Below are 25171 nucleotides of genomic sequence, written 5' to 3' on the forward strand. Positions count from 1 at the left end.
ACCCACGGCCTGCGCCCCACCTCCCCTCCTGCCCCCTCCTCACCCGCAGCCTGCGCCCCACCTCCCCTGCTGCCCCTTCCCCACCCTGCGCCCCACCTCCCCTGCTGCCCCTTCCCACCCTGTGCCCCACCTCCCCTGCTGCCCCCTTCCCCACCCTGCACCCCACCTCCCCTCCTGCCCCCTCCCCACCCTGCGTCCCACCTCCCCTGCTGCCCCCTCCTCACCCGCGGCCTGCGCCCCACCTCCCCTGCTGCCCCCCACCCTGCGCCCCACCTCCCCCCTCCCCACCCTGCTGCCCCCTCCCCACCCTGCCTCCAGCCCCCGCCCTCAGCCTGCCCCCTCTCGGGCCCCCTCCCCGCCTGCCGCGGCCCCTCGGGCCGCTCTCCCGCTCGCCCCTCCCCGGGCCGGAGGCTGCGCAGCAGCAGCAGCTGGTGGAGGCGGCCGGAGGCCGGGAGCCGCCGTCGCTGTAGCCGGGCCCCGCGCTCCGCCCCGGCCCGGAGCCGGCAGCCCCGCGCCCCAGCCATGGCCCTGGTCACCCTGCAGCGCTCGCCGACCCCCAGCGCCGCCTCCTCGGCCAGCGCCAGCGAGGTGAGCCGGGCGGGGAGGCCTCGGGCCGGGCCCAGGGGGAGGCCGCGCCAGGCTGCGGGCAAAGGGGGACGGACCCGTCCTGCCCCCACACTCCGCCCCTGTACCCCCGTGTCCCCGCCCCTCTGCCCCCATACCCCCCTGCCCCTGTACACCCCGCCCTACCCCTAATCTGCCCCTGCCCCTCACCCCGCCCTACCCCGTGTCCCCGCCCTCACACCCCGCTATACCCCATCTGCCCCCGCCCTCACACCCCGCCCTACCCACCGTGTCCCCGCCCCTCACACCCCGCTATACCCCATCTGCCCCCTGCTCCCCACTATACCCCCATCTGCCCCCATCTGCCCCCGCCCTACCCCCTGTACACCCCTACCCCACACCCCGCCCTACCCCGTGTCCCCGACCCTCACACCCCGCTATACCCCATCTGCCCCCACACCCCGCCCTACCCCCTGTCCCCCTGCCCTCACACCCCGCTATACCCCCATCTGCCCCTGCCCCACACCCCACCCTACCCCTGTACACACCCCTACCCCCATGTCCCCTGCCCCACACCCCGCTATACCCCATCTGCCCCCTGCCCCCCACCCCCCCCCCCCACCCCGTGTCCCCGCCCCTCACACCCGCTATACCCCCATCTGCCCCCGCCCCCACACCCGGCCTGCCCTCGTGTCCCCGCCCCTCACACCCGCTATACCCCCATCTGCCCCCTGCCCTCACACCCCCTGCCCCCCTGTCCCCGCCCCACACCCCGCTATACCCCCATCTGCCCCCTTCCCCACACCCCGCTACCCCTAATCTGCCCCTGCCCCACACCCCGCCCTACCCCGTGTCCCCGCCCCACACCCCGCTATACCCCGTGTCCCCGCCCCACCCCGTGTCCCCTGCCCCACACCCTGCTATACCCCCATCTGCCCCCGCCTCACACCCTGCTATACCCCCATCTGCCCCCTGCCCTACCCCCTGTACACCCCCGCCCCTCACACCGCTATACCCCCATCTGCCCCCGACCCCACACCGCCCTGCCCCCGTGTCCCCTGCCCCACACCCCGCTATACCCCATCTGCCCCCTGCCCCTACCCCCTGTACACCCCTGCCCCCACACCCGCCTATACCCCATCTGCCCCGCCCCACCCCACCCCCGTGTCCCCCTGCCCCTCACACCCTGCTATACCCCCATCTGCCCCCCCGACCCCCACACCCCGCCCTACCCCTCGTGTCCCCCCGCCCCTCACACCCCGCGATACCCCCATCTGCCCCCTGCCCCCGCCCTACCCCCTGTCCCCTGCCCCACACCGCGCTACCCCATCTGCCCCCGCCCCTCACACCGCCCCCCCCCCCCCCCCCCCCCCCCCCGCCCCTGTACACCCCTGCCCCACACCCCGCTATACCCCCATCTGCCCCTGCCCCACCCCTGTACACCCCTGCCCCCACCCCACCCTACCCCCGTGTCCCCGCCTCACACCCCGCTATCCCCATCTGCCCCGCCCCACCCCTGTACACTCCTGCCCCCACACCCCACCTACCCCAGTGTCCCCGCCCCTCACACCCCTGCTATACCCCATCTGCCCCCTGCCCCCACCCCTGCCATACCCCGTGTCCCCGCCTCACACCCCGCTATACCCCCATCTGCCCCTGCCCCACCCCCGCCATACCCCCTGTGTCCCCGCCATACCCCCGTGTACACCCCTGCCTCCCACCCCAGCCCCAATCTGCCCCCGCCCCGCCATACCCCCTGCCTCCCCGCCATACCCTCTGTACACCCCGCAATACCCTCACTCTGCCCTACCCTCGTGTCCCTCCGCCATACCCCCTTGTACACCTGCTCCCACACCCCAGCCCCAATCTGCCCCCGGCCATACCCCTGTATACCTCCTGCCCCCAAACCTGCAATGCCCCTGCCATGCCCCTGCCCCCACACCCCGCTATAACCCCACTGTGCCCCCTGCTCCCCACCCCATACATCTTGCTATATAGCCTTGCCTCTACAGAGCCCATACTCTGCTATATCCCTCTGGCCCATACACCTGCTGTATACATACAGCTCTGCCCCACTCTGTCCCCTGCTTCTATACGGCCCACACCTGCTGTACCCTCTCTGCCCCATTCACTGCACCATACCTCCTCTCTCTGCACCAGGCCCCACACCTTACTATATTCCTCTGCCTTATTCCCAGCCCCATATGCCCCCACTTCTGTTATCTCCTCTGCTCTTCTCCTGCCCTATACACTCCTGTATCCTTCCCCTGCCTTATAAACCCAAAAGACAGGCCCTGTGTTCGCCTACCCTAACTCCTCGCTCTCCTGTGTCCTTCCCTACACCCCCATGCCCTCCCTTTACGCAGCATCCCACTCACCTGGGCCTCATTGCCATATACTTCCCCTTGTGTCCGTTCTCCTGTCAGGTTAACAGTCCTATGTCTCACCTGTCAAATCCCTGTCACTAACCCGTATGGGAGGTGGTGGGGAGTGGCTGGTAAAAATCTCACTGACTGTCCCCAGCTCAGGGATGCTCTTTGTTTACTTTGTTCATTCCAAACTGTGGACCTTGGACTCAGCCTTTAATTCCCTGGTGGCGCTGCCCTAGCTCCAGGTTGTGGGTTTGGGTTTACCAAGCCACAGAGACATGGTGGGTTTTCTAGCTGTGTTCACTGAAAAATGCTGAATGCAGTGTTGTAGCTGTGTGGGTCCCAGGATGTTAGAGAGCCGAGGTGAGTGAGGTAATACCTTTTATTGGACCAACTTCTGTTGGTGAGAGAAACAACCTTTCAAGCTGCACAGAGCTCTTCTTCCTGTCAGAAGAAGATCTGAAGAAGAGCCCTGTGTAAGCTCAAAAATGTCTTTCTCAGCAACAGCAGATGGCCCAATAAAAGAGATTTCCTCACCCGTCTTGTTTCACTGAAAATGTTATAAAATCATGAAGATTCATAAACGTTTTTCAAATCTTTACTTAAAAAAAAAAGGTATAAAACCTAAATTTTGTACCTAAACCATTGATTGCCCTGTGAACCTGTGAAATAGAGAGACCTGATTCTCATCTCATTTACACAGTTGTAAATCAGGAGTAATCCTACTGAAGTCAGTGGGGTTACACAGGTTTTAATCTAGTGCATGTGAGAGACGAATCAGGCTTTTGGTGGGTCTATCTTGTCTTTGGCATCTTTCTGCATTATGTCTATTCAGTATCATATCATGTAGGGGTATAAAGCTTTTTTTCAAGGAAGTAGGGGTCTCCTTCCATGGCACACAGTATTGACTCACCTCTGCCATTTGATGCAATAGAGTGTATTCCAAAGGCAGGGCAATTCCTTTTCAAAAGCATCTTGATGAGCCAGGAACAAAGATGCTTTAAGTGGCACCCAGAGAAAGGCTGAGGTAGGATATCTCCCCCTGCTCTCCATCCTAATGGTCCTTTCTGATCTAAAAGTCCATGAAGCTATGAATCACCCCTGCAAATTTAAACAATGGTTTATGTACTATGAAAGAGCTCTTACAGCCTGCTTCTTCATAACACATAAACCAGTATGGATTTATAAAATGGATGCTAATGTTGTCTTCAGGGGAGTTGTCATAGTGTCAATATGGCATGTCAGAAACCCTTATGAATTTTTTTCTGAGAAGAAAATGAATTTGCAGTCACTAATTTTTTATAAATTCAAATAGCTCCCTTGAACTATCAGATCTCCAGCAACTTTGCTGCTGTAAGCAAAGCCCCAATCCTGCATTGCAAGCTGTACAGGCTCAGCCGTCTGCTTGGGCAGGTCACGGTGCAGAATCAGGGCCTGAAGATCAGACTTCAGGATGCTCTCACCTGAAGAGCCATGGCTTGACATCACTCAGAGTGCCTGGGACATACTGGGGGATGAGTGGATGGTTGAAATGGCATTGCCAGTGATGGGTCCAGTGCAAGACAATTATATTTTTATATAACCCAGCAAATACACAGTCGAGTTGCCAGCCTTGTCAGTTCGGATAAATGTTCTGTCCAAAGAGCTAAAGCCAGTTAAGAAGGTTTCTGTCCTCTGTAATGGCAAGCCCTTAATTCTTCCTATTGTGCCTATTTTTGTTTATTTTTAAAAAAGGTCAACTTGAAACCTAGTCCATTCGAAAAAATGAGTGTCAAGTAGCTTCAAGTGTGAATCTCCCTGGTGATATTTGTGGTTTCACACATATTTTTACAATCACAATTTTTAAAAAATGTTTGTATGTTCCCCCATTGCTGTGTAACAGACACAGACAAGTGGGAGAGCTCACCAAGTCCCCAACTCTGCAACTGAATCCAGGCAGGTGGACCCTGTGTCCAGTGATTTCAGTGGATTTTTTGAAATCACTGGGACTCCACATGGCTCCAGGGGTTTTTCTGCAGGAGTCTGACTTCAGGATAAGGACCCAACGCTAAGTGGTGGTAAATGCACAAAATAAACAAACTATAAAAATAGAGGAAATATATTTTTCTTCAAAGCTCCATCAGTCACAGTAATCTTGCATTGCTTTTTAATATCTCCTTTCCACTGAATAGCTATACGTCTGATATACAGATTATGCAGAGCTGTAATAGAGCTAGTGTATCATCATTTCAATGTCCAATAACAAATTAAGGCCCATAACTACTAGCTATGAGCAGCACAGTCTTTGGCATCATTAACTCTGACCTTCTGAAGTCTTAACATTTAAAAAACCCCTCTAACCTTCAAAATGTTGTTAAAACCCTTTTTTTTAAAGTTGAGGTCCATAAAAATCATTTAAGAGCATTGTACATTGTACAGCAGAAGGGCGCTCCAACTGGTTGTGGCCTTTGGCACTACTGTGATAGAAATGTTAATAAAAACCAGTAGGACACTTATGCTTTTTTAAGTTTAAAGGCCAAATTAGCTTCTGCTGATTTGTGTAAAAGCCACATTTGTGCTGAGGCTGTGTTAGGTTTTACTCTTGCTTCTAATGGCCAGGCTACCTTATCTTGGTTGGTGAAAATACTTGCAAAAAATTCAGAAAAACAAATCCATGGCCATTTAGGAACATGATATTTATCAGTAGGCTGCACGCTTTGAACTGGGAATAGGCTCAGCTCTTCCTGGCCTAAACACATAGGCACCTACCAGAGATCAGGAGCATAAGGTTTATGAAACAAAGTTGGACAGTTTTGATTACATCCACCATATTGACACTCTGCCCCATCCACTGGAGGCTTTACTTACGCCCCGCTCTTTGCTAACGTTCTGACTTCAATGGGAGGGCTGTGTGCACATCCCTTGTGATGTCTGGGCACTCCAGCCACAAGCTGATCTGCCCTCCAGCTTGCAGGATTGGTACCTAATGGTTTTAAACTCCCTTTGACATCCTGCACCAGGTGAAATGGTGGGTGGGGATGTTTTATGTGGCTGGATAGCACTATGTTTCTGTGGACATTGAAAAAAAATCATTGTTTTAAAAAGCGTGAGGAATTTTTGATGATAAGGTGGGAACAGCCAGTGCATAACACGTTCTCTATCCCTCTTTTCCCTCCTTAGCTGGAGGTTGGCAGTGATGAAGATCGCAAATTAAACCTGAGGTGAGCAGAACCATTTAATTCATGCTGTTCTAAACATTGTTTCCAGCACTGTTGAACTTCTGCCATGTGATTTCCTAGGTCCTGATCCCACAGTGAGCTTTGGGCAGGCAGATTCTTGCTCCTGTGTAGACCCAAGAGCCTGTAGTGAGCTGAGGCCTGATCACTGAGCTCTCTCATTTATTTTATTTTTTATCTTGGCATTTAACATTTAAAAATTAAAACGAGGTTTAATTTTCTTGTCAGGAAAAAAGTGGAAAATTGTTTATAAAATTCATCCACAATGCTTATTAATTATCTTAATGTGTCTTGTCTCTAATGGTTTGGGCTTCTTCTATGCCCTTTTTGGAGGGGGGTGGAGAAATGGTGGAAATGGAGCCATCCTCTGTTCGCTTTTGACTGTTTAACGGTCAAGGATTGAATTCATTTCATGTTGGAAATAAGAAGTTGCTGTTATCAAGTGAGGAGGGGAAAAGGAAAGGAACAAAAGATATAAGCGAAGAGAGGGCTGAGGTAAGTAACCCAGAGGAGATGGGAGAGGGCTTTCATGTGCAGACTCAGTTGATGCCCCACAATCTCCAAACGTAGCTGTCTGAAGGGAAAGGCTTAGAAACCCTGCAGTATCTTAGCAGGCTTGTTCTTTTAATTTTCTCTTCTCCTTGGCCCAGTTTTAATGTCCACTTAGGCAGTTGGTTGGTTTTGTTTTCTGTTTGCCATTTGTCATTGCTTGTTTTATAACTTCGGGCACACTGAGTTCATGGGATATTGCATGGTGTGTCTCTGTTACACACTATTGGAAGTTTGATTTCCCTTTACAACCTGATACACCAGTGGATTCCAGCAGCTGCATAGCTATGTTTTGGGGCTGGGATAGAACCTCTTTTAATTTGGAACCTGTATAATTTTCTGATTTTGGCAGTGGATTGGGTTTTGAGGAATGGACTCTTTTCATTCTGCATAAAGTGAAGTTAGAAAGCCGAGTCTTCTCTATAAACAGGTGAGGTAAGCGGCAAGCAGCTGTATTACAGCCTTTGTTGTTTGGCTCAAAAGTGATTTGACTTGAGTTACAAATCTCTCTAACAAGACTGGCTGTACATCAGAGGCACTGTGCATTGGATTTTGCTAAGCAGGACTCTCTGGTTTGTAAGTTCTGATTGCAATTTTTAATTTTTATTTCTCAATCCTTATTCTGTAGTGGCAGTGGTGTCTAGAAGTTCAAGGAGAATTCAGGACTCCTGGTTCTACTCCCAGCTCTGCCACTTATTCCCCATATCAGTGGTTCGCAATCAGGGTTCTGGGAGCAGGTTTCAGGGCTACGCCAAAATAGACCAGAGAGCAGGGCCGGCATTAGGCTTGCTGGGGCCCAGGGCAGAAAGCCCAAGCCCTGCGGCCCGGGGCTGAAAGCCGAAGCCTGAGCAACTTAGCTTCGTGGGGTCCCCGGTGGCATGGGGCCCTGGGCAATTGCCCTGCTTGCTACCCCCTGGCTTTTAATCTACTGCATCTGCTGAAAACCAGTTGTTGTGGCACAGGTGGGCATGGAGTTTTTAGAGCATGTTGTGGGGGCCTCAGAAAGAAAGAGGTTGAGAGCCCCTGCACTGTGTGACTTGGGGCCACACTTAGCACCCACTGAAGTCAATGGAAAGATTGTCATTGATTTACCAGGGCCCTGGGCCCATGCCTTGATCTTGCTGTGCTTTTGTTTACCCTTTTGTAAAACAAATAATAGGTAACCTACCAGGAGGGTCATGAGAACTAATTCATGTCTATAAAATGTCCCTTTGCTGAAAGCTGCTGCAGACATGCCGATTATTGTTGTTCTTTATAAAGGGGCAAAGCGATCGTGCAATCATAGGTGCATAAGCAGCTGGTCCGCGTAGACGCAAGGCAGCAGAGTTCTAAGGAAGGTGTGTCAAACGACTGGTTTCAGCCTGCTTGGTATTATCTGGTCGTCATGACAGATGGCGATTCTGCAGAATGCAAAATTTCATTTGTAAAAAAGTATCAAGTATCTAACCAATATGATCACAAAGAACCTGAATGTAGCCTGATGTAATGCTGCCTCAGGGTATGTCTGTGCTGGATCTGGAAGGTTTAAATGATGTGTTCAACTGATCACCTGCATTACTTAAAAATATAGCCATAAAGCCTCTCCATTAAGTTTCAGAGCTAACGTCACACTGACCTGAATGAGGGTACGTCTTCACTACCCGCCATATCGGCGGGTAGCAATCGATTTCTCGGGGATCGATATATCGCGTCTCATCTAGACGCGATATATCGATCCCCGAACGCGCTCATGTCGACTCCATAACTCCACCAACCTGAACGGCGGTAGCGGAGTCGACATGGGGAGCCGCGGACATCGATCCCGCGCTGTGAGGATGGTAGGTAATTCGATATAAGATACTTCGACTTCAGCTACGTTATTCACGTAGCTGAAGTTGCGTATCTTATATCGATTTTCCCCTGTAGTGTAGACCTGCCCTGAGATGGTGCACCCTTCTCAGAGCCGTTTCAGGTTTAGGACTGGTGGAGTTAGAAGGCGTAAATTCCTGCTCAAGGAGTCACACCCATGCTAGCTCTGATCGAGCGATTGCACCAAAATAGAAATGTAGCTGTGGTGGGCAAGCGGCCGGAGAGGCTAACTGTTCTGAGTACGTACCTAGGGTATTGGACAGGATCGTACTGAGGTCGGCTAGCTCTTCCCACCGCTCGCACCACCATGGCTACGCTTCTGTTTTTAGTATGCAAGCCTGATTAGAGCTAGTGTGGGTATGTCTCCTTGAGTTGGAATTCACACCTTCCAGCTCCAGTGTAACCAAACCCTAAGGCAGCCTGAAGCAGCTTTGAGAAGTGTGCATGGTCTCATTCAACTCAGGGCCTCTGGATATATAGGCACAAGTCAGGCATTTGGACTCACCAGCGGCCAAATAAACAAAAGGGGAGATTAATACCAGTCTTAAAAGGGTATTGTGTAATTTTTTTTCACTGAGTGATGCTGCGAACAGCAGTAACTTTACGAACTAAGGTCTGATTCCCCGACCTCTCAGAGCATAATGGGGCTACTTGTATGTATATTTGCAGGACTGAGGCGTAATAATTAGTTGCTACCCTTGATCTTTGTCCAACCCTCTTGCTGTGATGAGTGGGAGCTGTGTTAAGGATTGAGGGGAGTTTATGTGGCACCATGGCCTATGAAATCAAATTTAAAAATGGATTGTAACCCTCTGCACAGAAGTTTGTCTTCATAAGGTGCCTTCTGTAGAGGGATTTACTGAGACTCTACCTTGTGCCCATAGGGTGGCAGAGTTGTTCAACTTCATTGTTCTTTTGCTGCAAAAGCAGTCAAAAGCCGGGGTTGTGTTCGCTGCAGGAAATGCAGGCATTGATTGGTGTGGCAGTGAGATACTTTTGTCTTAACTTTGAGATCCTGGACTGAGAGAGACTGACATGATAGCAGTGCTCTGTCACATGTGGTGGGCATAGGGTTTGGTAGTGCGTGACTTAAAAGACCTCATAGGATCCTAGAAGTCAGAAAAAGGAAGAGCTGTTGGAACATAAAGTCCATCTGTCTGCCAGTGCTGGGTGAATTTCCCTGAGACAGGATTTATCAGATATTACACATTTATGGCTTTTTCAGAAACTTTTCATAAACTGGCTGCAGAAAGTCCCAGAATTTTCATTTGTGGTAGGACAGTTGGCTCAGTGTGTTCATACCATCAGGCTCTTTCTAGAATTGCTGAAGGTTCTGTCGACCCCTGTCACAAAGGGCTAGCTGCCGCACCTCTGACTCCTCTTTGGAATTACACGACAGCCCCATGTGTGCAGTGTTGTTGTAGCTGTCTTGGGCCCAGGATATTAGAGAGACAAGGCAGGTGAGGTCATATATTTTATTGAACCAACTTCTGTCACAGCTAAATACAAGATGGAACAGATTGTTTAGCATAGATAGTTAGCACATATTGTAAGGGACCATTCAAGGTGGAGTGGCCCATTAGCACCTCGGCAGTCATAGGACAAAAAATGGGGAGGTTAAAGATTGCTGTAATAAAGCATAAATCCAGTGTCTCTGTTCAGTCCATGATTTTTAGTGCCTAGCAGAGTAATGAATTTAAGTTCCCGGCTCGTCTTTTGAAAGTGTTGTGCAGGTTTCCTTTGAGGATGAGGACTGAGAGGTCAGCTGTAGAGTGATCGCTTTGTGAAAAGTGTTCGCTCACTCACAGATGATAGGTTGTTTTTGTCTTTTATCATTTTCCTGTGTGCATTCATTCGAGAGTGTAGTGATTGTCTGATTTCACCCACTTAGTTGTTATTGGGGCATTTAGTGCACTGGATGAGGTACACCACATGTTGTAATAAGCATGTGTAGGACCCATGGATCTTGGAAGGTGTCGGGGGGTTGAGGACCATGCAAGTGGGAGGCCAACCCTTGTATGAATTTGATTCAGTGATTCAGTAACCTGGTAAATTCTCAAATTGTTGTGTGTGTGTGTGTGTCTTTGTTGTTGGTTGCCTGAATTTCTGTCTCTTGTGTCTCTCCTGTCTGTCCTGGTTTTTTTTTTTTTTTTTTTTTTTTTCAGGATGCTACACACACCCACTGAAAGACTTGTGTACACTCTTGAACTGACCACAAGTGAGTTCATTAAGTTAATGGGACTACTGAGATGTTTTTTTTTTACAGTTTTTTTTCAGGGACTTCAGTTTTCAAATAATGGCCAAGTAATGGGTGCTCAACATCTCTGAAAGTCAGGTGGCTTTAAAGCCAGATTCTGCTCTGTTACACTGAGGCACCCTCAGTAAAGGCAAGTGTTAAGCTGCTCTGGAGGACACGGTTAGTTTTTTCTTGGTACAACTCATCTAAACTCAAGAATTATTTATTTACCCTGTTGTGACTGGGGGAGAGAGAGTTTATCACTTGTAATATAAAAAATCCTGTGTGTGTAAGTAAAATAATTAATTACTTGATCTGTTCCTTTTTATCATCCATGATGATAGGTTGTCTTGTCCTAAGTCAAGGAGAATGTTTCACACCTAGCCAGTCCCATTATGAATGTTGGCTATTGCTCAAATACACTCGGCCAATACATCCAGATAATCACTGTCTTAATTACAAATATACAGTAAGTTTGTTTATCCAGTCATTCCATAATGCTCACAATTACAGGGTTTTCAGTCACATTCTGAATGTGGTTGAAGAGAGACAATGCGTGGGTGCCTTCAGACGCTGATTGCCTGCACAGAGGATGACGTTAGAGCCATGATGCGTTGAGGTCTAGGGGATACCTATTCAGACCTCTGATCTGGTCTGAAGGTCTCTCTTGAAATAATTGGTTTTGACTGACAACATTAAAGACAGCTCTAGGAGGTAGCTCCACTCTGCATTGAGCGAGCTAGGGTCATTGTGGGGCACCTCAGCCTTGGAGGGGCCAGAAGGAAACCCCACTACCTGCTAGCACAGTAACATGGTCATGCTCATGTGGGTTAGACTGCCACAGTTTAACTCACCCCATGCTTAGTGTGCAGCAGAACAAAGGCTGAGAGGGGACCTTGTTGCGCTCTATTAATGCATCAGGTGGTAAACACCAGGGAAGGGGATGATCTATTTAAGCTGAAGGACTGTGGTGATACAGGAGCAAATGGGTATAAACTGGCCATGAATGAATTTAGGCTGGAAATGAGCAGAAAGTTCAGAGGAGGGAGGTTTTGGATCAGCCTCCCAGTAGGAGGAGTTGGGTGCAAACAACCTAAGTAGTTTTCAAAGGGTGCTTGATAAGGTCTTGGATGGCATTGTGTCGCTGCTGTAGTAGGGACTGGACTTTATGACCCAGGAGGTCCCTTCCAGTCCTAAGTCTCTGCGTTCCTGCAGCGTCTAGTCTCAAAGCAGTCTCTGCATTGTGTCTTGGCTTCTTCACAGACTGAGGGGTAGGAGCCATGTCTGAAATGGTTATGCGATGCTTCTGCAGCCCCATAACTCCTTTTAAGAGCCACGTGGCTGTTTGAGACTCCACCAAGCCTGATGGCTACATGCAGGAATTGTGTTGGGGTGGCACTGGGCATGGGAAGTAAAGGTAGACCAGACAGGTCTCCCAGTGGGCAACTCTGAAACAGACCTGTAAATGGGCTTGGATCCTCTGCCCTCCTCCTGTTCCAGTTATCCTGAGCACACATGGGTACCTCCCACATCTGTACCAAACAGTAAACCGGACGCGGTGCTTTTATGGAGTATCCTAGGGAGAAGGGGTAAAGCTGCATGGGTCTCTGTTCTCTTTGTCGGCTGTGTTGGTGATGGAACTCTGAGGCTAGCTGCTCTACTTTGGTAGAGGCAGAAGATTAGAAAGCTAAAGCAATAAAAATGCAAATTAAATTTGTCCACAGCATGGCAGAGGATTCTGACTGGAAGAATGTGCCTTTGGGGGAAGATAGCTCTGAAGTTGTAAACACTGAGAAACTGGTGCTTCTGGGAGCGGGGAGCAGGGGCAGGCAGGGAAATATGCTGCTGCTTTTTTAAAAAGAACATTATATTAAACATTTATGACCCAATCCTGCATTTCTGAGCCTGCAGGACTGGGTTCTTAGAGCTTTTTAAAATAACAGTTAAGGGGCAGATTCTGCAAATGGGGTTTGATGTGTAAATAAAGGTTTGCAGGATTGGGCCCTTATCTACCCATGGAGCCTTTGAAGAACTCCTGTAGGCCTGTATTGTATCTACAGTACAAACTGCTGTTCAGGATGACTTTAGTTGAGTGTGCAATAGAGTATCTTTACCAGTGAAATGCTACACATTGCTGACAGTGTGGTCCAGTTGATAGAGAACAGGACAGGGACTAGAAAGACCTGAGTTCTTCCCTCCCCTGTCCCAGCTCTGCTACTGACTCACTCTGTGACCTTGGCCAAGTCACTTAACCTATCTGAGCCTCATTTACCCATCTGTAAAATGGGAGATAATACTTTCTCATCTTTGTAAAACACTCTGAGATGCAAAGTGATGTGTATGTGTTAAGAATTATTGCTTTCATTCATTACCTGTCAGCTGTCTCATTTATAGGACTTTTTATCACCTCTGAAGCTAGCATTAGTTGATCTGTCTTTCAAAATGCAATGAGGAAGTAGCATTGTTTCCCCTGTCTTTGCCTTTCAGTGATTTACATGGCTGAGCACTCACTATCCCAGTGGGTTACCTGGTCAGAAATGAACATGCTCTGCTATGAGAGACCATATTGGTTAATAACTAGCTGAACACTTGCTTTTGTTGTTGTTTAATAAAATAAAGTTATTTTCTGATTGTGGTTTGGAAACCATTGAAGGCAGTGGAGTTACACTGGGGTGAATTTGGCTCCTTCTGTACTTTGGCTTTGTGTGTCTGATGGAATCTTTTGATTTACTGAAGTCACCAAACTACTCAGTAATCAACAGCAGAAAAAATTACTGCAAGTAAGTTCCTTCCAAGCATATACTCCCAGCTTGCATGGGTATAAACTCTCGTGCATAAACAGGGAGGTGATTTAATTAAAATCATATTTACAAAATTCTTCCCTGTGATACCAATAGTACCTTAAGTAATTGAAACTCAAAGAACTTTAAAAATCCAATTTACTGTTCTCCATTCTGCTATTTGTTTACATTTTGCACTTCACTTAACTCTGGTAGTGAAAAAAACCTGCTTAGTTTCAGCTTGTTCTCCCCTGCTAGTCTTGTGCTGTGTTTAGATCCCAGCACAACACAGGGATGTTTATATACAAACTGACTTCTGTGCATACAGGTGTATCTTTCAATATTTTTATAACCTCCCCCACCCACCCCCACACCTTTTTAAATGTAATTGTTTTGTTCAAACTGCCCGACAAACATCCCTTTAAGTGTATAAGGAATTGTGTGAATGCAGTGAGGGGAGAATAGACTAGTTGTATTTTAACAACAGACCTGACTGACTCTGGGTCTTTGGGCTGGGGAGGATGTTGGGGCTCGGGAAGTCAGGGTGCCTGTCTTGAGCAGTTATTTGGGAAGACAGTAGCCTCACTGTGTTCTTGTCCAGCTACTTCGCTACACTATTTATTGCCTTAAAGTGAGTCGGTGGGAGCTCCAGAGGCAGAAGTTGAAGAGTGTATTAAATGTTCAAAACAGGATGCTGAATCATATCCTGACAAGGCTGCAGCCGCCTGCCTTAGCGTGCACCGTACAATGGGGAAATGAGTTCTCAGGCCCCTGACCATTTGTAACTGTCTGCCCTGTGGGTGTGGCCTTGGAAACTGGCAAAGTTATAATTAGGGCTTTACATTCCGCACTGTCTGGTGCAGGAACATTTGAAAAATGTGGAGTGGGAAAAAGCCCCGGCTTAAACAACAGCAGGGAAGGTGGCGTCTCCATCGGTCGCCTGCTCGCAGCTGAGCAACGCTGTGTGGTTATATAGACGCGGGCAGAGTCTCAGCAGGAGGCTCCAGGCTGCCACTCCATTCATTGCCAGTCCAGAGAGCTGGTATTCAGACATCAGGTGTGGTGTGTGTAGGGAAGGTGATGCGTGGCTTCAGACTCCTCCTACAAGCTCACTTCTTTCATGAAGCCCGTCCCTGCAAAAAAAATATTTTCACCATTTTTAAAAAAAAGCTCTGAGCTAGAACCTTTTTCTAGGCTTGGTCGGCACGTTTGTCTAACAAATAGTGTTTTAAAAAACAGTTGTAGAAAACCTAATGCAGACAGGGAGTCTTCATGGATTTTGTTTAATTTAAATGAAAAGGGCGTTGTTGGTTTTTTTCTTTAGACAAGATTTCAAAATCCCTCTGCTGCCTCTGAAACAGCAAAGCAACAGCACCATGCTAGTGCATGGGATCAGAAAGTGAAACAGACCAGTCAGGCCCTGCCTTTAATAGGAATGAAATACTAAAAGGAAGCAAACTGCATCCATTTAGTTATTCACACTTAAATACAAAAAAAAACACCTCTCTGCTACGCTCGCTCCCCCCCCAGTTCATTAGAATCACAATCCACACAGAAATCCATTACTGTGCTCCCATTCAACAAAAGTAAATCTGTGTAAACTACCTATAATTTGGAGCATAAAGTACGCCCTGACCCTCAAACCCTATGGCTTCCCCCAGAGACTTAGCAAATAGTGTTTGCAGCCAGCCCAGGAGGTGAACAGATTTGGGCAGTGCGTATTGGCTGGCTGGTTCCAAAGGCAAAGAGACTTCGTAGACAATGCCCTGCCTGTAGCTGATTCTCTCCTGTAGGGCTTGATCCTGAAGATGCTGTATGTACTGTTCAATAGGATGCGGAGTGCTCGAGCCCCTTGTGGGATTGAGACCACGGTGAGGGGCAGCAGTCCAAGCGAGTATGCTGGTAAGTGCTGTGGTACACAGGGAGCGACTGAGTGGGGATGGATAAAGTTAGAGTGTTTTAATGATAGATAGTGCAGAACTCAGGTGGTGGTGGTAGGAAAGAACTTTCCTTTTGAGTAGTTGATACCGTAAGCCTGGTTGTACCCCTTTAGGAGAGCTGTTGGGCAGCTGGAGATGCTCCAGCAGTGTTGGTTTGTAGGGTTGTGAGCATCCACATACAGTCGGAAGAACACCCTGTTACGGTTGCTGTTTACTGTCTGTTTTACCGTTGACAGAACTGCTACAATCATAGCAGCTCATTTTTGCTTTTTTCCTGTAGAAATCCAAGTTGTAAAGATCACTAGCAAAGACACCTGCTGTGGGATGAGGGTCTGTGTGAGTGATGGATAATAGCCACTACTAGGGCAGGGGTTCTCAAACTGGGGGTCGTACTCCTCAGGGGGTCATGAGGTTATTACATGGGGAGTCACAAGCTGTCAGCCTCCACCCCAAACCCCACTTTGCCTCCAGCATTTATAATGGTGTTAAATATATTAAAAAGTGTTTTTAATTTATAAGGGGGGTCGCACTCAGAGGCTTGCTAAGTGAAAGGGGTCACCAGTGCAAAAGTTTGAGAACCACTGCACTAGGGAGTGTGCTGGCCTGGGATGATCTAGATGAGAGGCTTTTTGGCTTTTGCTCAGTTACTCTGCATGGTTTTGCTGGGTTTATTTTGTACACATCACTGATGTGTCAAATACGCCCTGGCCTCTGCTGCCTTTTTTGGAATCGTTCTAAAACCCATCAGCTCTGCATTTTCTGGGCAGATGCACTGCTGGTGTTGCTGGGGTTTTCAATCACTCTCTGCACTGTTGTCTGTCTGTGTGGTGGCTGACCATAGCTCATTCCATTTGTGGGCTTGTTTCTTAATCCTGGAAACAATTGTTCACCTTCCTGTGCTCGGCCACCCAGCCTCCCCTTCCCCTTCCCAGTGGTTATGGGAGTGTGATGTTGGGAGCCACCAACAAAGGGCAGGTGAGCTGGGGTGACGAATAAAATAGTTTAAAGGTTTAAAATAATGAGTTTGGGAACGGAATGGAGGCAGATTGGTCAGTATGCTGGCAGCTTGGCTGAGAGAGGAGCCGATGTCGCTCCTGCCTGAGGAGCAGCATTCCTGAGATTCACTCTCAGAGGTACTAACACACAGCACTATCTGCTAGGCCAAGCGTTCCAAACTGTTCTCTGGCAGGGAGCAGTGTAACAGAGTTTTTCTCATGAACGCCTCCCCTGCCATTCCCGGTTGTGTGGTCTTCCTCCCCTCACATAACCCCACAGCATCTCTATAGCAATTGCCTACATGGCAAAACACTAGGAAAGCACTGAATGTTTTTTCAGTTCTTTTAATGCAGTCTGGAGCTGGAAATGAGGAGGAAAGCCAGCACCATGTGACTAGCTGGCTCGCTACAGACCACCAGTGCATTGGGGAGCAAAGTCTGCTCTAGGCTACAAAGCTGCCCCACTGCATCTTTGCTTTGTTTTGTTTAACCCCTTCCAGTAGATGTGCTGCCACGTTGTATCCAGGATCTCTTCAGATCAGTCTGGACTGTGATACCATGCAAGGGACAGCACTGGAGGGGTGTTTTGCCCCGACGTAGCTAGCAATATAAGCAAGTGGGTAGCAGTTAAGACAGCTGCAAGAAGCAAAACCATACGGGTCTATTCTGAATTGTTGGATGGTTAGGAAAGATGATCTTGTGGCTGAAACATTGGACACGGGACTCTGGAGTCCCCTTTCCCCATTCTGTGTTCACACCCATGCTAGAATGCTGGCGTTTTGCAGACGGCCAGACAAATGAACGCTTTGGTGCGTGTGGTCATAGGATGAAGTGTCATCTTAAGGGTTAATGTATCAAAAAGTATAAGTGTTTATTATTGTTTAATGAGCACTAATACAAGCAGAGACGCTTTTAAAATATCTGACACTGGACTCTGAGACAGCTGGTGACACGAATGACATCATTTTTCAGCGGGAAGCTCAGAAATGGTAATTGCAATTAAAAACATTCGTTCCAAGTCTGTTGCATACTTGCCTGATGCTGTGATGGGCCTCTTGCCTGTGTGAACTGTGTTATTAATGGGATGGGCACCATGCACAGTTTTTCTTTTCTTGTAAAACAGTCTATAATTTTGTTTGGCTTTTCACCCTCCAAAGTACTGGGGATTCTTAGCATTTTCTCTTCTCTAGCCATTTGTAGTCGCTCTGCTAGCTTATTTTTGTGTCTGTCTTGGGATCCCAAAGGTTTTTCCACCTTCCCTTCCCTGTATTCAGATACAATTCTAGCTTGAGGGGCCTACCAAAGCTGCTCCTTCATTGGCTGGGGGAGCAACCCAGGCTGCCCCTTCCTGCTAGGAGCTGATTGTGCCAGCTTTGCTGCGCTCGCCGCTCCTCTGGGAGTAAAAGGGACAGAGCTGGAGCACAGCCCTGGCTCACTGATGGGGCTGGGAGCTGGATTTTTGGAGTCACTTCTCTAATCCCTCTGAGCTTGCTGGCATTGCACCTGGCCAGCAATGCTTCTCCCTGTGAACGATTCAGGGTGAGGTTCTCCTGTAAAGCAGGAGGAGAGTGATGTCTGCACTGAGGCTGACAGAGAGGCTAGTCAGGTCTGCCTGAAGGATGGTTATTGTTTTTTCCTTACATAGCGCTATCGATGTACATTCTATACAGTGCAGATGGGGACAGAGACCCTGCCCCAGAGAGCTTACAGCCAGTGAGTTAAGACAAGAACAGTGGGAAGGGATGACAAACCCAGGGAGAGGTCTGGAGTAAGGCTGAGAGTGAGGCCAGTAAGACTATGCCACTACCTGTTGGCCTCCTGGAAGAAATGTGTTTTGAGGGGTGGAAGCCTGGCAGAGGGCAGCATAAAGGCAAGTATGGGGGGAGGACAAAAGTGGGGTGCAGTTTGTTGAGGTGCTGGGAATGTGGAGGAAGTGGAAGGAGGGAAGTTGGAGGAGAGGAAGGTGATCAGGAACAGTCAACATGGGTTCAGCAAGGGCAAGTCATGCCTGACCAATCTGATTGCCTTCTGTGATGAAATAACTGGCTCTGTGGATATGAGGAAAGTGGTGGATGTGATATATCTTGACTTTAGCAAATCTTTTGATGCGGTCTCCCACAGTATTCTTGCCAGCAAGTTAAAAAAGTATGGATTGGATGAATGGACTATAAGGTGGATAGAAAGCTGGCTAGATTGTTGGGCTCAACGGATAGTGATCCGCGGCTCGATGTCTAGTTGGCAGCTGGTATCAAGCGGAGTGCCCCAAGGGTCGGTCCTGGGGCCGGTTTTGTTCAACATTTGTATTAATGATCTGGATGATGAGATTAATTGCACTTTCAGCAAGTTCGCAGATGACACTAAGCTGGGGGGAGAGGTAGATATGCTGGAGGGTAGGGATAGGGTCCAGAGTGACCTAGACAAATTGAAGGATTGGGCCAAAAGAAATCTGATGAGGTTCAACAACGACAAGTGCAGAGTTCTGCACTTAGGAAGGAAGAATCCCATGCACCGCTACAGGCTGGGGACCGACTGGCTAAGCAGCAGTTCTGCATAAAATTACCTAGGGGTTACAGTGGACGAGAAGCTGGATATGAGTCAGCAGTGTGCCCTTGTTTCCAAGAAGGCCAATGGCATATTGGGCTGTAGTAGTAGGAGCATTGCCAGCAGATCGAGGGAAATGATTATTCCCCTCTATTTGGCATTGGTGAGGCCACATCTGGAGTACTGCGTCCAGTTTTGGTCCCCTCACTACAGAAGGGATGTGGACAAATTGGAGAGAGTCCAGTGGAGGGCAATGAAAATTATTAGGGGGCTGGGGCACATGGCTTATGAGGAGAGGCTGAGGGAACTGGGGTTATTTAGTCTGCAGAAGAGAAGAGTGAGGGGGGATTTGATAGCAGCCTTAAATTACCTGAAGGGGGGGTTCCAAAGAGGATGGAGGTAGGCTGTTCTCAGTGGTGGCAGATGACAGACCAAGAAGCAATGGTCTCAAGTTGCAGTGGGGGAGGACTAGATTGGATATTGGGAAACGCTATTTCACTAGGAGGGTGGTGAAACACTGGAATGGGTTACCTACGGAGGTGGTGGAATCTCCAACCTTAGAGATTTTTAAGGCCCGGCTTGACAAAGCCCTGGCTGTGATGATTTAGTTGGTGTTGGTCCTGCTTTGAGTGGGGGATTGGACTAGATGACCTCCTGAGATCTCTTCTAACCCTAATATTCTATGATTCTAAGTTGTGGAGGGTCTTGGAGGCAAGAGTGATGAACCTGAATATGGCGCAGAAGGCAATGGGAGGCCAGCAAGGGGATATCCTGCGGGGCCAAATGTGCTTGGCGGAGCAGTGCCGGATGTATGGCCTTAGACAAGCCAAGGTGTTGCATACTAATATAGGGACCTGATGTCTCCTGGGTTCAGTTCCCTTCTCTGTAATTGACTCACTGAATGATCCTGGCCAATTTACTAAATTGCCAGTGTGCCTTGTTTGACTCCTCTGTGGAATGGCTGTGACCCCATCTCCAGGCAGGATTATGGGGCCTAATTAACATGGGTGAATCCTGTTGCCATCTGCAGGTGAAGGGTGCCACGTAGCTGCAAGGTATTGTGAGCATCTTAATTCACTGAGTCACGATGAGCTGTGCCAAGAGTCACTTGTTTACTAAGGAGCAGAGGGAGGCTGCCTCAAAGAAGAAGGTGACGAAGAACTCCCAGAGAGCTCCAGGTCAGCGGGTCAGCACACAGGAAAGAGCATCCTCCAGCTATAGAGTCCAGAGGAGAGTTGGGAGGGTAACACTGGAGACAGGCGGGACAGAAGGAGCAGCTAGGGGAGTGTGTTGCCAGGGAGGTCTAGGGAAGCCAATCTAGGCAGAATTTGGTGGTGGTGGTTTGGGGGTGTGGGGAGGAGCCAGGAGGATGTTCCTGAAATAATACAGTGCTCAGCTAGTTCATAAGCTTCTTGCCGGCCATTTTAAAAACACAGTAAAATTTTCAAAAGTGCCTAAGTCCAATTTTCAGAAGAGATTGAGGGGCCATAGTGTGTGTTTACAGTGGAGCTAGACACCCTGCCTCAGCCATAGGGTATGTCTACACTGCAGTTAGACACCTTGGCTTGGGCTCACGGGGCTGTTTAATTGTGGTGTAGACGGTCAAGCTCTGGGCCCCTCCAACCTCGCAGGATCCTAGAGCCTGCGCTCTTGCCCGAGTCCGAACGTCTACAGTACAGTTAAATAGCCCCTTAGCCTCAGCCCCGTGAGCCCGAGTCAGCTGGCACGGGCCAGCCGTGGGTGTCTAACAGAAGTGCAGACATACCCTAAGTCTCAGTGTAAGTCAGACTCCTAAGTGCCCAAGTCATTTTTGAAAATGGGATGTAGGTGCTTTTGAAAATGTAACCTCTATTCCTTTGTGTCCATAATGGACGGACAGATTGACTGCATGAGACACACTAATTTGCTCCAAATGGGGGCGCTTTAACACTGTGGTAAACGTGTGTTTCCTTGCTCTTCCCCCTCCAGTGGCTCTGGTGTCCGCGGTTGAATTTGGGGTGAATATGTGAAGCGTGATGTAGCAATCTCGAGGTACACTGGACTGACCTGAGACACGTCACTGTAGGTCCATTTATGCTGGGGAATAAGCTTTGGTGGGTTTAATGATTGGTTTCATTTTTCTTTTTTCTCTTTGTGCTGAAAGAGAGTTTGTATCTGGCGCTGTGAATGGCCTACAGTGTCTGAAATGCTTCTTAGCATTCTTGTGCTGTGAATGCAGCCTACGCCTTTCAGCCAAACAATACAGGCTCAGAAACTCCTTTTGTTGCTGGAGTGTTAAAAACATTTAGAGTGAAGATTGCCAGGATTTCTTGCTCACTAGCCCCCTTTTTGACTTGAAATGCACCAGAGGGCTGGAATTTTCTTGCATTATCTGGTGTGAGTTACTGATGGGGGTGCTGGGGAGCCCTGCTGTTCCCTGCACACACTGGATCTTGGGGTACACGATTGTCCATGCTTGGAAAGAGAACCTTGGCTATTGTGGCCAGGTTGGCGCATGTAGGAGTGTATTTCCAGTAAAGTGAGGGGGTTCTCTCTGGGGCAGGGCTTCCTTTGGTTTGGAGCACCCCTCATACCTTAGACCCCTTCATTGTAGCAACCTGTCTTCAGCTTAGGCGGTGTGGGTAGGACTTGCTTTAGCAATCTCTAGTTCAGCCAAAGAGATGGAAAGAGCTTTACCATCTCAGGAGCAGGTAATGAAATGCACAAAGACAACATATTTTCAAAATATCCCCGAATTTCAAGTGCCTGGGTTTCTGGATGCCCAATTTGAGACATGTAGGTTCTGGGGGGTTTTAGAGGTGCTGAGCACCAGCAGCTCCCACTGACTGCAGAGGGAGTGTGGGTGCTCAGTGGCTCTGAAAATCAGGCCTCAGATGTGTCAAGTTGGGAATCCAAGTTATGGTCCACTCTTCAAAGTGTAGGTCTGAGTATTCTGAATGTCCTCAAGAGGGAGCTCTATCAAGAGTGCTTCTGTGTGCAGGAAATAGCCCTTTGTAGTGCACTGTTCACAACAGGAGGTCAGGTGTGCCTGTGTTTGGAGACTGAAAACAAACCATGGTGGATTTTTAGCACATCTTGCAGTGTCCGTATTTCTATAGTAGAATCTCACTTGTGAAGAATAAAACACAGATTGAGATCGGTCCCTTGAGCATTCCCTTTTCTTCTGGTCCAGGAAATTTAACCAGCTCTTTTGCACGGCAATGCAGATCATCAGGTACTGGGTCAGTCCATAACACATTGTGTTTAAGCAGGAAGTGGGAACTACAGTGGTATCAACTAGCTTTATAAAGGAGATTCCATTTTATTTTATTTGCTAGGGCATGCCAGGCTTTCTATACGACTGAGTTGATGGTATGTGTTACGCAGAGCGAATAAACATTTTAAATATATGATGCACTTTGTTAAAGTAGGAAAAATGGAGAGATAAGCTGCTGTTGCTTTAAAGGGTTCTAATGTCTATTTCAACAGATTTTACAGGAACATAAACGAGTAGCTATAAAGTTAATTTTCCACCAGCTCTATTGTGTCACATAAAACCCCTTCCAAAGGCCCCTATCTTGGTCAGGAAGTGTTAGTTGATGTATCTCATATCAAGCTAAAGCAAGCAGTCAGTGCACTTTAATTGTCCTCTTGGCTGAAGAAGCAGGAACTGTATTGCTACATGTTTATCTTCCTGATGCTTGCTTCCCTGAGTCACCCCTTATATTTTGTTTGTATTTCAATATTTCAAGAAGGCTGCAAGTTTGCCCCTTAACTGGCTTCGCTAATGGGCCACTTCAGTAAGAGACTAACTTGTGATATGGTTCAGCCATTTGGAAACAGCCCCGTGAATGTGCTGTGAAGGGGGCCAGGTGGTATCTCACATTTCTGGGAGTGCAACTGGGGAAACTAAGCAAAGGGCTACATTACATTTTGCTGCAGAATTGCCTTGAGATATTTTGACTTTTCTGAGCCCATGACTGGACTGAACAGAAAAAGAAAGATAGCTGGAGCCTCCTTTGCCAAAGGCATAGTTACAAAGCAAGTGTTTTTAACTGCGGAGCCTGGAAACGGATTTCCCATGAACTAATCAGCTTGGGAATGGTGACTAGAAGAGCATGTGAAGATAGGGAGCTGATATTCTGTGGGGTGTTCTCAAGTGTAACAGGGTAGGGGGTGGGATTGGAAGAAATGTGTATTTGTTTAATCTAAAGATGATGGGGCGAATTCTGCCCTGGCGCACAGGGGCACAACTCCCATGCCGGGAACAGGAGCTGCACTGGTGAATGCTAAGGTTGGGTTTCGCCAGATATTGTCAAATACACCATGTAAAGTCCTCCTATTGTTGGAAACCTTTTAATTCTCCTGGAGCCAGACTCTCCTTTAGATGAATCTGCCCCCTCTTGTATTTTGGAATGAGGAGGCAGACGTCCTCTGTGGTGTTTGGCAGCTCTAGGCTCATGATGGTCGCTGCTAGATGAGATAGGGTGCGAGCTCGCTGATACACAGGTAACTGGGAGGGGGGAAGCAATGGCGGGCAGAGCTGTTGGAAAACATGGAGAAAGTGCTCATTATTCTCCATGCTGGTTAGGAGCAGCCTAGTGATTGCATCATCAGAGGTTGCTGAAAATGTTTTTGACTGTGTGGAGGGCACATGCCTGTTCAAATGGATAGGGAATTGTCTGTTCAATGGATCAGGGCTGTGTGCCTCCCTGCTGGGCTGTGGGCTAGCACTAAAGGATTGATGTCCTTCACCCCCATCCCACACGTGCACACATACACATCTTAAAATTGATGAGGAGGCAGTTAAGAATCTTGATTTTTGACGAAGAGATAGTGCACTGGAAATAAGGCGTGGCTTTGTGCCTGTGGAAGGTCTGGTTACAGAGTTTGTGTGGAGCAAAAGGTTATCCAAGCTATACAAGTACATGCCAGAGGCTATAGAGGAGCCATTGCCCATGATTAAAAGTTTTACTGAAGTGGAAAAAGACCATCCAGGGAATTCTCTGGGCTCAAATTTGGGAGGAGGCCCCAAAACTGTTGAGGGACATCCAGAATACAGGCTCCTTCACGGAAGCTGACACCCTAAATAAGATAGCCAATTATCCGTCATTTACAGCCCTTAACTTGAGGGGGGTTCAGTGAGCGCAGTTCCTTCAGTGGTGCTGCAGCCAGGATACAGAACAATGGGAGAGAATTGCTGACCGGGTGAGCAAGGAGCTGGAAAGTTAGTTATGTGTGATTTCTCCCCTGCAGTTTCCTATCCAGTGGATCAAAGATCCTCTCTCACCATTTCCTGTGGCCAGAGCATGCAGTCCCTGCGGGGAGGATGATGGTAATGCTTAGCCAGAAGGTGTGGAAGTCTCCCGCAGTAGTTCAGAAATTGGGAAAATAAAGTTTAAGACTCAGGGCTTGGCTACACTTGCAGGTGTGCAGCGCTGGGAGTTACAGCTGTCTTCGTACAGCTGTGTAGAGAAAGCGCTGGAGTGTGGCCACACTGACAGCTACCAGCGCTGCAGTGTGGCCACATTTGCAGCATTTGCAGCGGTGTTGGGAGTGGTGCATTATGGGCAGCTATCCCAGCGTTCAAGTGGCTGCAACGTGCTTTTCAAAAGAGGGGAGTGGGGTGGAGTGTGACAGGGAGGGTGGGGGAGAGAGAGAGTGGATTTTTGGAGCTGACAACAGCTCCCTGCCTTGCAAGTTCCGATCCCTTCCTTTCTTTTAAGTTTGCCCAAGGCGATATCAGTGCAACCCTCGGCTCCTCTCACCTCCACGTTCATGCTCCCACTGTGTCAGCTCCCTGCCTTGCAAATTCTGACCATTTCCCCAACCCCTCATTCACTCTTAAATGCAAATAGCCTGCAGACCAGATAAGCAGCTGCTCCCACGGACTCCCTTTCCTTCCCTCCCCGCCACCGTGCTGTTTCTCTCCTCAAGCAAACACTAGCTGTGGACATTCATCCCCCTGCCTGCCTCATTCACAGCAAACAGGAGCTGTGTTTTTATTTTTTAGATAAGCAGTTCCGGGAGCCCGGAGTTCACAACAAAACAAAGAGAGGCATCATAACAAAACAAAGAGAGTTCTTTAGTTAAAAGCATTATGGGAAAATTCTGGAGGCCAATTACAGCGCTTTTGGTGGCCACACTGGCGGAGC

General features: G+C 48.7%; 1 protein-coding gene across 5 annotated transcripts in view; it reads left to right on the forward strand.

Moving 5' to 3' along the window:
- Positions 1 to 420: 420 nt before the first annotated feature.
- The window catches only part of SSH1 (slingshot protein phosphatase 1), a 55326-nt gene continuing 30575 nt past the window's right edge, over positions 421 to 25171 (forward strand). For 2 of the 5 annotated variants that reach the window (XM_039505491.1, XM_039505488.1), the window contains exons 1-2: positions 421 to 588; positions 6093 to 6133. In XM_039505491.1, the coding sequence (XP_039361425.1) occupies positions 523 to 588; positions 6093 to 6133 (107 nt within the window). In that variant the 5' untranslated portion in view covers positions 421 to 522. Of the gene's footprint in view, positions 589 to 6092; positions 6134 to 9958; positions 10006 to 24271; positions 24352 to 25171 lie in introns of those variants that run through there. The other 3 variants (XM_039505487.1, XM_039505489.1, XM_039505490.1) reach the window with 3 other exon arrangements.

This window comes from Mauremys reevesii, linkage group 18, assembly GCF_016161935.1.
Source record: "Mauremys reevesii isolate NIE-2019 linkage group 18, ASM1616193v1, whole genome shotgun sequence".
In the NCBI taxonomy this organism is placed as follows: Eukaryota; Metazoa; Chordata; order Testudines; family Geoemydidae; genus Mauremys; species Mauremys reevesii.